Source organism: Haliotis asinina, chromosome 1, assembly GCF_037392515.1.
Source record: "Haliotis asinina isolate JCU_RB_2024 chromosome 1, JCU_Hal_asi_v2, whole genome shotgun sequence".
Lineage (NCBI taxonomy): Eukaryota > Metazoa > Mollusca > Gastropoda > Lepetellida > Haliotidae > Haliotis > Haliotis asinina.
In genome coordinates, this window is record NC_090280.1 from 77,092,014 (window position 1) to 77,105,325 (window position 13,312).

Genomic DNA, 13,312 nt, shown 5'->3' on the forward strand with positions numbered 1-13,312 from the left:
ATTTAACATGGCTGACTGTGGGATTGGTTAAAAGTTGTATGTGTGTTAAATATGGTGCTTGCAGTCAGGTGTCATTCGATAACTAATCAACGGAAAGAAAATTATGTACACGCAGCTGAAGATGATCTGCAAGATGTTTGCAAAATATCAAAATAAGAATGACTTTTTTTAGCAATATCGGGGACATATATTTGGATGAATACATTAGGGTTTGAATGCATTCCAATGGACAAGATGTACATGTGGAGTGACGGATTCGCCCAGGGCACCGTGACAAAGCTCAAGTGCGTAACCCCATTTCACTCACACATATCCTATTAGTTGTAATAGTTCATAAAGTAATGAAGGTTTTCCTGCTATTAGCTACTTATCTGCATCCCGTCGCTCCAGCCTGGTTACAGACACAGCATTGCCAACATGTCACTCTCCGTGTTCAACTTGTGTTTCATGCTCACGGTGTTTACGCACCATGCATGGGGATACACTGGCAAACAGAACGACAAAATTTCTTCAAGGTTTCTCCTTTTTGAACTCAGCCAAAATGCTCTGAAACAAGAGATGGAGTTAAAGTTTCGGAACTTGGAAAATGAAATTGCTGAGCTGAAAGACACGAGATACGTGGGCAAGGCAGTAAAAAGGCTGAAAAGAAAGTATCAGAAGATTGAAGGACTCATTGGTAAACTTTCCGTCCAACTGAACTCTGTTCAGCAAGAAAACAACATCTTAAAGGCTGAGATAGCTGCTCTGAAAAAGGTAGTTGAACCCCAAGCTGAACCTCAAGGGCAGACTGACAATGACGTCTTTCGCGAAACGACGTCGAGCGTGCCCACAAGAGAGGAAGAGACTGACAACCCTGTTGTTACACCAAAACCATTGCCTGGATTGACTGGGATGGAAGAGGATCGCACCCCTAATGGTACATCTACGCCCGTGTCTGAAACTGATGGAGATGAAACGACTGAATCTGTTCTTGAAGTCACAACAAAATCGTTGTCTGGATCGGTTGGAGATGAAGAAACGACCTCTGTTCTTGAAGTCACAACAATACCGTCATCTGGGTCGGTTGGGAGTGACGTGTCTAATTCCAAGGGCAACAATGGACGTCTTCTTGTTGCGCCTTGGGGTCATACAGAACCATTGCAGGTGAATCTGTCTGACTACACCGTAAGTAATTATTATCTTGAGATCAGTGATTACCAGTCAGTTGTATTCGTACCTAAGATTCAGTCCCTTATCGTCACAGGAATTGCGCCATTTAATTTGAGGAACATAATCTATGTGTCAAGGATTGATAGCAGCGATCTTCAACCGCTGGTTCGAAACTATGCTTCTCAGGCCGCCACGGTTGACGAAGAAAGAGAGCTCATCGTCTTTACAACAATTCGACCCAGGAAAACGGTCAGTTCTTTAAAATACGACGGCAGTGATATCAAAACGATTGCAGACCTGTCCGCTTATCATTACCCTTACGGTTTGGCACTTGACAATAAATCGAAACGGATCTACGTATGCGTCGACACGAAACTCCTGTCGATGACCTACGGCGGAAATGACGTCAGAGTTGTGCACTCTGGGAAGAACATTATGACAGTAACTGCAGACATGACTGATCGTGTTCTCTACTTTAACGATAACACTGGGTTAATGAAACTTTCTATGGAATCGGGAGAGACCCTAATAATGGTCAACCTTCCCTATAAACCGTGGAATTTCATACACGCAAGAAGGTTTGATGGGTCAAACAATCTCTATGTGAGCAGTTTTCGAGGAAGGATGGTCGGAGTGTTTAAACTCGACACCAACAGCAGCTATATCCCCATCCTGCCTGGTTGTTCTCCTTGCAGATATGTGTCGGCCATTTGCCTCATTCCGTAAAATGTGCGGTGGGATAGCCTAGTGGTTAAAGCGTTTGCTCGGCACGCTGAAGATCCGAGTTCGATTCCCCGCTTGGGTACAATATGTGAAGCCTATTTCTGGTGTCCCCAGCCGTGATACTGCTGGAATATTTTTCAATGTAGCGTAAATGTAAATGTAAACTCATTCACTCACTCATCCCTTAAAGGGGCCATCTCATGATGTCACATGACAGCAACTGTCACTTTGTATTATGCATTTGTTTAAAATATAATAATTTAATATTCAGTCGATCATCGAGTCGTAGGTCGGCTGTTGGATTGCAGCAACGCTTGACCCATGGAAGTATCTGACTCGGGTTTAAAACGACAATGAAAGATAAGTAAAGTGTAAAAAACGTGTAAAACATTCTACTGTAGTCATGAGAAATATTTTGCGTTCTGTTCTGTTTGCATACCTTTCTGACTACCTAATACAAGATACTCCTAATCTTTATCTCTTAGATAGGATCTGGTATATAAGTACAAAAAAATTGAGTCTTGCCAGCGTATATCTGGGGAAGACGTGTTAATCCTTATTCCGATGGCTGGACTACTACTACTAAAACCACCACCACCACTACTACTACTACATGTACTACTACACGTACTGCTACTACTACTACTACTACTACTACTACTACTACTACTACTACTACTACACGTACTGCTGCTGCTACTACTACTACTACTACTACACGTACTGCTGCTACTACTACTACTACTACTACTACTACTGCTACTACTACTACTACTACTACTTTACCACTACAACTGCTGCTGCTGCTACTACTGCCACTACCACTAGAATGTGAATATGGAAAGGTATTTGCAGATCTTTCCTCTTGTTTAAAGCCGTTCATAAACATATCAACCTCAGGGTGGCGACCAGTAGATAGTTTATGGCGTGTTTGTATATTTGTTGGTTGATGCCGCACTCAGCGATATTCCAGCTGTATATCGGCGGACTATAAGAAATCGAGTTTGTAACACAATCCAGTGATCAACAGCATGAGCATCGATCTACGCAATTTGTTTACGATGACATGTGTCAATCAGGTCAACAGACCTGGCCACCCGATGCCGATAGTCGCGTCTTACGACAAGCATGGGTTACTGAAGACCAATTCTCATCCGGATTCCTGTAGAGTGGATACCTGACAAAACAGCGATTCATATTATGATCACGTGGTCGGTAACAGTGACATACAGACGCTTTCATAACCCCCATCATTACTGAGTCAACCATGGGCCACTAGGGACTCGTTGAGGGATCCAGCCAAAGGTTTTCCTGAAATTAATCTTAATCTGTGAACCTAGAAGAGTTTAATATTTGGACATGTGACTAGGTATATGAGTATAGGACGAAGGAAGACAGACACACTTCTGAAATCGCCCAGGGGGTCACAACTCTGGACGTTTCGCTTGATATGAAGTACAATAGACATATCTGTTTACTGTACACGATGCTGAGTTGAAAATGGTAATGCTGGTTTTCTGTATGATAGTAGAGCTTGTCCTCGGTGAGTGAAGATTGCCAAAAAACATCGCCTCGTGTTCTGTGCCTTGGATGACATGCTATATCATGACAACAATATCAACTAGGGGTGTCACGATACAGGTGCCTCACCGTGCGATACTTCTACTGAGGTCACAGTCGTATCGCGATAAGGAATTTTCGACATTTTGTGCATAACAAGGAGCCTTGATGGTAAGTTGTCTAATGTTGATACCACAGTTCAGTTCATTCGCACGAAGGCGAATTTTTTCCGCGTCTGTAAACATTGAGCGAATTTTGTTTTCGCCTTCATGCGAATGGTGGTCCTCTCCTAATTGACAAGACCAACACGGGACTGAGCGTTTGTTTAAGCTCCCTCGATGAGGGCGAAGGGATAATTAGAACAGGTTAAAACCAAACTACTATTACGTTAAGATATATACTCATGGAAAAATTTAAGGGAACGCATGAAATAGCTGTGACTTTTAATCTTTGAATCAGTAAGAGAAAAGTCCATACAGATGAAAACATGCGTTCCCCTAACTTTTTCCATGAGTATATTTTATTCCAGGTTACAGTTCTTCATTTGTTCACATACTCACAGATCGACAGTTGTATATTTTGATATATTTGACATATATGATGCTACCTTTGATTAAACAATGGACAGAATATTCTTACTTATTACACATATATGCATATGACTAGATTAACTCCATAGATTGGAAATACTAAATGGACAATATTCTAACCTTATACTCATTTAACAATGTACAAAATCACAATATCGTAGCAAGTTTAAGGGCATAAGATGTTCTGACAGCATAGTCGAAGTCATCCTCGATATCTCCAGGGTACATATACGTTCCGATAAGTCTCCACTATACCCTGGACGCACCTGCGGGTCGGCCCGATAATTTTATTACCTCCCTTGGCTGGCTTTTTATCCAATCAGGTGTCTACGCTGGGAAGTTGAGCGAACCAATCACAACTCACTTTCGCTTTTCAAATTCTCTAACTGATTAAACATGCTAAACAAACCATGCAGAGGTTCTCTGAAAGGGGTAGATGGATTTTTTGCATATGTTTCTAAAAAGGTTTCAGACCTATAAATTTGCCTGTATGATTTCCTCAAAATGTGAGTCGCACGGCAAGCAAACCTTCGCAGTAGCAACTGCTACCTTTGTTGACACTGGCAAATTCGGTTATAACGGCGGCCTTGCTGATTGGCTACTGTGAGAATGCGGAGCCAGCAAAGGGAGGTAATAAAATTATCGGGCCGACCCGTAGATGCGTCCAGGGTATAGTGGAGACTTTTCGGAACGTATACCCTGGAGATATCGAGGATGAGTCGAAGTCGGTCTTGGAAGTTCGGCCTGGTTTTCAGGTCATCCAGCTGTCTTTGCCGATCCAGGTTCCGTTTAGTTTTGGGTTGGAGGCGTTGCCCTGCCATGTACCGAACATAGTGCACTGCTGTTCATGAATCTCAGGATATAGTCCTAGGCCAAATGTTAGAAAAGTCCCTATCTTTTAGGATCTCTCAGCAGCAGTAAACGTGTTATTCAGTAATTAGTATGACACCTCCCACCCGCCAAAAATTCTTGTTGATGTGGAACTAGCTACAGGAGGTATCCGATTACTAAAAACTAGCTGGGTTCAGTCCACTGTTGAAACAGTGTCCACATGTTCATAAACAAACTGCTTGAGAATGATCACATTGTCTAATGTGTGGTGACAAGCACTGGTGTTCAATATGGTCAAGATATGCAGTATGGGTGATAAGGCTGGGTGTATCATATTACCTGATTTTCATGATATCTCTACATTTGGCCTAGGAGTAGATAAGGGTTCGAAACCGGAATGGAACTTACCCGGCAAAAATACTCCATTCAGGGAAAACTATTCAACTATTTACGGTAAATAGAACGTAAAATACGTCAGCATCAAATGATAAAAGTGCCAATCAAACAGATCAAATAACTTTAACCTTGTGTCGACGTAGAAATGACGCATCACAACGTCACGTCACAACGTTGTGACAACGTGAAATTGTTAGCTTATGCTCATATTCACTGGATACAGACTATCTATCAAATATTTTTCACTCACTTTCCGAAAGACGCTCATTTACTGAGTCGGACAATCAGCCCTACAACGTTTGTATATCAACAAAAATATTTAACTGCGATGTAGATCATATTGATTTACCACAAATGTTCCAGACAGCTGCGGATGACAAGAGAGTAACATATCGTTCCACACTATCGTGTTAGCAGCGCTTGCCATATGAAGCCACATTGATTCTTTGTGAACTGAATAACTCGAATGAAAATCTTCAGACTGCAGATATTAAGAATTGTATACTACATGCATTGTTTACATTATTTCAAGCAAGTGCACAATGCAAAGTACAAAAGCTAGAATCTCCATTTACAATATTCCCGAACCTAAAAAATCCGAAATATTTCAGTTATAGTTCATTGTTACACTATTTCGAGTATTTGTACAATATAACAAATTCATTAATTTTTTATATATTTTTTTACATTATTCCGGACATTTCCAGAATACGAATTACTTACGTTACACATACTTACATTCTGTCTTATGCTTTGCATAATCTGAAATATTTAAGCTACTGATTGATCCGGGTTTGATTCCCATATAGGTACAATGCGTGAAATAAAGAAAAACAAAACTGGTGTCCCACGTCCTGATATTTGCTGGAAAATACTCACTCACATATGTCATCGGTAATATATAAACTGTTCTAGAATTTTGCACAATATGGAATACGTCTGGTATTAATCTAACGTTCGCTATGATATCTTTCCCAATGGTTTTCTTACTTCAACTGAAGCTGACCTAAACACACGCCAATTACGAAACCGGAAACACATTAACAAATATAACATTAAACTGTTTAACACAAGAATTAAAATATAAGGAATTTAAACATAAATTTTGGCATCATTTTTCAACACGGTTTAATCATCTTTACACAGGAGGAGACTCCCCGTTATACAACGGTTCACATCTTGCTCCTTCTAGAACACCGGCTGGGTAACATCGCCATGGATCGCTGGTAACCGTCTGCCATTCGAACAGTTGCTTTTTCATGCTTTCTAGCACTGACTGGTATTCTGTCACGTTAGCCAAGTTACGTAACTCCATTGGATCTGCCTGGTGGTCGTACAGTTCCCATTGGTCGCGGTAATAGTAAGTGTTCAGCGGTTTGAACCAATGAGTTTCGACGTTGTTGTGGGTACGGTTTAGAAGATCCAAGAAGGTCGGTGATTGGTAGATGTCCGTAGCCAATGGATATGGAGCATGGCTGTTCAAATTGTGGATTAATTTGTACTGGTGTGTGCGGAGGACTCTCATTGGATAAAACATTGTGACCTCGTGCATGTCGTGGCTGGAATAGATAAAGGAGTACTCGGGTTGGCTCGTGGCTGGATTCGCGGCCACGGGGAGGAGGGACTTCCCCGTTAGCGTCACGTCCTTTTTGCCGTCAATGGCGTATTTTGGGTAGGTGAGGTTGAACCACTCCAGGATGGTGGGCACGAAGTCCATTGTGCTCCCCATTGCCTCCGTGACCTGCAATAAGTCAAGTATCCGTGTAGGTATGGATCCATCTGACCCAAGGCTAAAAATGTGCCTTTATCGGAGGTGAGACGTTTTGCTTTGCAAACACAGCTGTTATCTCTCTGATAATATGTTCCCGAAATTAATCAAGTTTGACATAAACAATTGTCGATGTATTTTCTGTAACATAATGTTTTGTGGTAAAACAAATGAAAACAATATTGTCCTGTTCCTGGCATAAATCAACCGACCCTGTTGTTGAAATATGGAAAGTAGTTTGGTCTGTCCAACGTTCGATACGTGTTCGGAGAAAGATTGTGGACGTTAAGCATTACAGTGAAATACAAAACACGGTTATGTAGTGTCGACCCCATTTCTGGTGTCAGCGTCGTGATATTGCTGGAATATTGCTAAAACTCTCACTTACGTTAGTGGTGCCGGAGACCTAAGATTAAGGATCAGGAAAGGGCACATCTTTTTACAAAACTTATCTTATATTCTGAAACAAAAGGAATATAATCAAATACCCTAATGGCGGCATTGCAAACATGGTATGGTATTATTGTCTCCATGTACCTTCCCCCAGTGTTCTTTATGGAGCGGTGAGGACACCATCATAGGTTCGCCCATCCCTGGGTCATACAAGTTGGTCTTAGCGCCCGGGAAAGGGATGCCGTTGTCAGAAGAGTAGAGGATAAGGGTGTTGTCGATGAAACCTGCGTCTTCAAGCTCCTTGAGGAATATGCCCAACCCTGTATACACAAAATAATTGGGATTTATGTGATCGTTACACCTCGAGTGAGCATTTTCACTCAATCAAGAAACACACTTCTGGAAACACACACGTTGAACTAATCAGCGGTAATTTTATAATGTTTACTATGTGGTATATGCAGTTGTAAAGGTATATGTCGACAGTCGACAGAATATCGTCCCTCAACAGTTTTTTGGTTGCTTGTTATTTAACGCCCCCCTCAGCAATATTCCAGCTATAAGGCCGCAGTCTATAGTCAACAGACCAGACAATCCAATGATCAACAGCATGAGCATCCATCTACCCAATTGGGATACGATGACAGTCCAGCCCATCCTCCGAGCATGAGTTGCCTGAGGCAGTTCTTTACAGGTTCGTCCGCTTGTAGTCTTATAAATAACAGTTGGTCGGAGTCCTACCATACCTAAGAAAACAGAAATCCATGTTTTGCGAAGAATTGAGCCACCAACCATCCAGTCCCGTGAAGATCCGAGTCAGTATTGACCTTCAGTAACCCATGCTTGTCGTAAGAGGCAACTCTTGGTGACACATGTCATCGCATCCTAGGCATCGATCAAGGCATTGATCACTGGATTGTCTGGTCCAGACTCGATAACTTATAGACCGCCTACATATAGCTGGAATATTGCTGAATGTTGCGTAAAACTTAAGTCACTCGCTCCGGCCATCCCTAACAATTTTTCAAGTCTGTTTTTGAGCAACAATGTCATGGTAATCACATCAAGTACCAAAGCACCGGTGCAGAACACACAGTTTTCAGTCAGGTACACGTCACCTTGGTCCATCCTACTGTAGGTTTTGTACATGTTGGCGAGGTCCTGCCGGGTGGCCGGAGTGTCCGGCAGGTAGTAGGGAACCTCCACATCTTCAGGCCTGTAGGTCACCGGATTCCAGTCAGGGATGACTCCGTGGCCTTCTTGACCGTCGCCGAAGCGTTCACAGAACTGACCCAGATTTGGATCTTGGCCACAGCGATGAGGGTCGTGATAAGCCAGATAGAGTAAGAATGGCCTGAACAAGGAAGATATTGTCTTGTTTGTTTGTTGTTTAAGGCCCCACTGAGCACTGCTTCAAGACAGAGGAAGGACTGGCCAATTCATACAAGTACTTGTAAATTAACTGAGGCACCGTTCATATCCAGTAAACAAATGAATTTACTACTATAAACAGAACAGGGCAAGTAACAGATACACGCACGCACAACTCACAACCGATATCAAGTGTTTTCCCAATGTATTTGGCACTCTACCATTCAGAAGAATACGGTGTCCATTTATATTTTATTTTATGTTGAAGAAAAGTGAGGTGACCCTTTGAGCCTATAAGGGTGAGTGAGTGAGTGAGTTTATTTTTACGCCGCACTCAGCTATATGGCGGCATTCTGTAAATAATCGTGTTTATACTAGACAATAGAGTGATCAACAGCATGACCATCGATCTGCACATTGGGAACCAAGTCAGCGAGTCTGACCACCCGATCCCGTTAGTCGCCTCTTACGACAAGCAGAGTCACATTTGTATGGCAAGCATGGGTTGTTGAAAGCCTATTCTACCCCGGATCTTCACGGGTCTGAGCCTATAGGAATCAAAGGTATAGATAACTTGATACGTGAAAATCTTTTATTGCATGCCCCATTTGGAATTCAGTCGCCCCGCTTTCTTAGCAGTGCCACCTTGACGAAACACTATCTCTGACACATCATGACATCACAGAACGGTTGCCCCCTACCACTCAATCCACACCACTCCATCAGAAATCTCCTGACCATATCCTATCTCCCGTCATTACCTAGTGTCCTCAGCATTGAGGAATTCACGAACATATTTCTTCATGTAGGTGATGTTCCTTCCAACTTGATTCAAGTCGTTGTTCTCTTCTGTCTGCTCATAGTCAAACTTGTACACATCGTCGGGCCCAACATGCTTCTTACCAATGATGCCTAAAAGAATAAGAGAGATGAGTTTTGAACGGTGTTCGAGTTATGTCAGCTTAATATGCAAGAGAAGGCGGGAGAGAACTGGACCCACTTGCACAAAGTGATCTCAGCGCTACAATGATTGTATCTCCCTTTCTCCAACAAAGGCTTACGACAGCCGTAGCGCTAAGACTGCTTTGTGCAAGTGGGCCCGAGACCTAGATTTTCGAAGCTCTCTTAACGCTAAGATAGTCGTAACTTAATGTTACTTACGGCTATCTTAGCGCTAAGAGCGCTTCGAAAATCTGGGCCCTGGGCCTCAACTAGTTATCTTATCTGCCATAAGGCAGCCGTGGGTATGGTTCTGACAAAAGGCAACTGTGGGTATGATTCTGACAAATCAAGAAACATGATCGGGGATGCCTGCGAGATACCAGTGAGTGAATTAACTTTTACGTATTTGTATGTATTTGGTGGTGTGGGCGTGAGGGAAAAGTGGCATGTAAAATCTTGAAATACGTGCTCCGTGAAACCGACAGCTCCCACTGGACTTTAGTAAAGAGATAAATATAACAAAGAAACGGTGGGATTTATTTTAAAATTCGTAAAAAATGTAATCACGCAACCAAAACGTCCCTTTGATCTTCATCTTCAGGGGGTTGCCTTGTGGTTAAGGTGTTCGCCCGTCACACCAAAGGCCGGGGTTCCTTTCCCCACATGGGTACAATGTGTAAAGCTCATTTCTGGTGTCCTCCGCACTGATATTGCTGGAATATTGCTAAAAGAGGAGTAAAACTAAACTCCCTCTCCCCACACATAAAACAAAAATATGTTATACGATCAAGGGATCATCGCATATGATAATTTGAAGGAAAACTAGCTAATCTCTGTCCAATCTCACATGAGTAAAGTTTAACTGGCATTGCGAATAACATAATAATATGTAAATTTTGTGGAGCGCAATATATCATTGAGGAACTAAATATTCTGTGGTGTTTATCTTCCGTTGCTATGGTAACGTTTTTGTGTACCTGTTCTGATCCCAGCATTGCCGAGGATGGTTGGCAGTGCCCGGACTGTGTCCATACTGTTGAAATGATGCGGGTCGTGATGTAAACCATACATCCCATTCTGGTGCTGAGGAAGGCCAGTCAGCAACACGGACCTAAGATAAAAACACGGTTTCTTTTGTTAGTGAATACTGTTTCACGCTGCCATCATCCCTTATATCAAGCTATATCACGGCGGGCAGTGAGTAGTCGTGTCTAGGTCAGACTGACTAGTGGTTGATAGAATCAGTACCGTTCATTCCCGTGGAGGGTATGATGTGCAACTGTGGACAGGTACTGGCTGAAAGGGGCACAAATATGAGGACAAATACAGGTTACGTTTTAAAATAAACTTTCGATTTCTCTATTTAACGTCACTGAGCAGTCTTCTTTTCATGGGGGCTGTATGGTTAATGTGCTCGGTCGCCACGCGTAAGACACGGGTTCAGTTCCCACAGTTTCACGGGTAAATTGTATGAAGCCCATTTCTGGTGTCCCCCGTCGTGATGTTGCTGGAATATTGCTAAAAGAGGTGTAAAATTCACTCACTCACTCCCCTGTAAGCGTTCTCAAAGACACGCGTGTGATCATTGTCAATTTATACATCAACAACGGGGAACGTTTGTGCATTGTAACAGCCGTGACTGACAGGGAATAATGATGTAATTACCTGCTGGGCGAGCAGCTACTGACGGAGGTGTAGCCATGTTTGAAGACGACGCTTCTGGCGGCCAGTTTGTCGAAGTTTGGCGTCTTGCAGGCTGTGTTGTTGTAGGCGCCCATCTGGAACCCGGCATCGTCACCTGCTCACAAGTAGCCATACTACAGTTTGTATGTTGTTGGGGCAATGGGGTAGCCTAATGGAGACCCGAGTTCGATTCCTCACTTGGGTACAATGTCTGACGCCTTTTTCTGGCGTCCCCAGCCTTGATATTGTCGGAACAGTGCTACATGTGTCGTAAAACTCACCTGTGTGTTGTATGTTCTCCTCCCACTACTAAGTACCACTGCTAAGTACCAGTACTAAGTACCACTGTTAAGTACCAGTACTAAAAGTACCACTGCTAAGTACCAGTACTAAGTACCACTGTTAAGTACCAGTACTACGTACCACTGTTAAGTACCAGTACTAAGTACCACTGCTAAGTTCCAGCACTAAAAGTACCACTGCTAAGTACCAGTACCAAGTACCACTGTTAAGTACCAGTACTAAGTACCACTGCTAAGTACCAGAACTAAGTACCACTGCTAAGTACCAGTACTAAGTACCACTGCTAAGTACCACTGCTAATGCGACTGCTGATACTAAAACTACTACTTTTTATCATTACTGCTGCGACTGTTGCTACATCTGCAACTACTACTGTTGTTGTTATTACTACTACTATCATTATCATCATTCACCACCTTCAAGACAAAAGACAATATATATGTTACAGTCAGATTGTGAAATCAGTCATTTCGTGAAATGACTAAGAGGACCAGCGTCATTTTGTTTAACAGCAATCAATATACTTCAGTCATTTCATGAAATTTCATTTCATCTATATGTGGCGGACAGGGTTTTGAGAGGTGTGGCTGCTCTGGACACAGCGAGTGTCAAACAAACAGGTGTAAATCTTCAAAGACAAAGTGAAATGCAACAGTCGTTGCCACAATAGGTTTAACACATAGTGACAATAAATGATGTTGAAATCGTGATTCACTTTTGTAGATTAGATTATTTAGTGAAATTTCATAAAATGACTGAAGTGTATTGACTGATAATGACTGATTTCACAGTCTGACTGTAACATATACTATGAAAGTGACAGCATCCGCCGGTCGACCGACATCACGTGTTTACTGTTGATATAAAGCTCATTTCCTGATACTCACCATATATAAGAAGTACATTGCGACGGGTCTGTGCACTGACGTGAGAAACGATCAGCGCAACACTGAGACAAACTACTGCCACCTTCATCTCCGTGGTGATGTGCATATGGGGGTGCTCCAGACACGCGTGTTATCTACAGGAGGCGTATTGATCAACATACCACTGTCTATCAGTTGAATGTGGGTCATATGATGAAGGATATGCCATGTTTTGTCAAGGTCTCTTGGTTGATAAGATTATATGAATCATGTACCCTACGTCCTCTAATAGACGCGGCGGAGCGTTGGGGTAGCCTAGTGGTCAATGCGTACGCTCGTCATGCGAAGACCAGAGTTCGATTCCCAACATACAATGTGTGAAGCCCATTTTTGATGTCCCCCGCCGTGATATTGTGGGAATATTGCTAAAGGTGGCGTAAAGCACATTGATTCACAAACAGACTCGCTTGACCTCCATGACAGTAGACCCAATGCTTCTATAGAAACCGGGACTGCCAATACAAGTTAGACCACCATGGTAACATATTGGTTCTAGATTTCTAACTGGCGCCGAACTCAATGTCAGTGAACCATTCTATCTTGAACGTCCCACATAGGCCCGATCTCCGATAGAGTTCACGCCAAAAGGGTGATTTCGGACCCCTTGACAAGAGAGACCCTCGTGCAGTAGTATAAGTATATACTGCTTATACTACTCGTACCTCTCTATTGGACCT

The 13,312-nt window shown here is 42.6% G+C and overlaps 1 protein-coding gene across 1 annotated transcript; it reads right to left on the reverse strand.

Annotated features, from left to right (window-relative positions):
* Window positions 1-3,821: 3,821 nt before the first annotated feature.
* Window positions 3,822-12,778, reverse strand: LOC137297457 (N-sulphoglucosamine sulphohydrolase-like). Its single transcript, XM_067829423.1, has 7 exons — window positions 12,597-12,778; window positions 11,389-11,521; window positions 10,701-10,834; window positions 9,543-9,693; window positions 8,529-8,764; window positions 7,555-7,730; window positions 3,822-6,990 (listed from the first exon to the last, which is right to left on the reverse strand). The coding sequence occupies exons 1-7, from the start codon at window positions 12,700-12,702 to the stop codon at window positions 6,388-6,390; spliced, it is 1,539 nt and encodes a 512-aa protein (XP_067685524.1). The 5' UTR covers window positions 12,703-12,778; the 3' UTR covers window positions 3,822-6,387.
* Window positions 12,779-13,312: the final 534 nt, after the last annotated feature.

Coding starts and splice junctions, on each gene's coding strand:
- LOC137297457 (XM_067829423.1), bottom strand. CDS start 12,702: ATGCACATCACCACGGAGATGAAGGTGGCAGTAGTTTGTCTCAGTGTT. Junction 10,835..11,388: donor AGTAGCTGCTCGCCCAGCAG/GTAATTACATCA, acceptor TTTTTATCTTAG/GTCCGTGTTGCTGACTGGCC. Junction 9,694..10,700: donor CAATGCTGGGATCAGAACAG/GTACACAAAAAC, acceptor TTATTCTTTTAG/GCATCATTGGTAAGAAGCAT.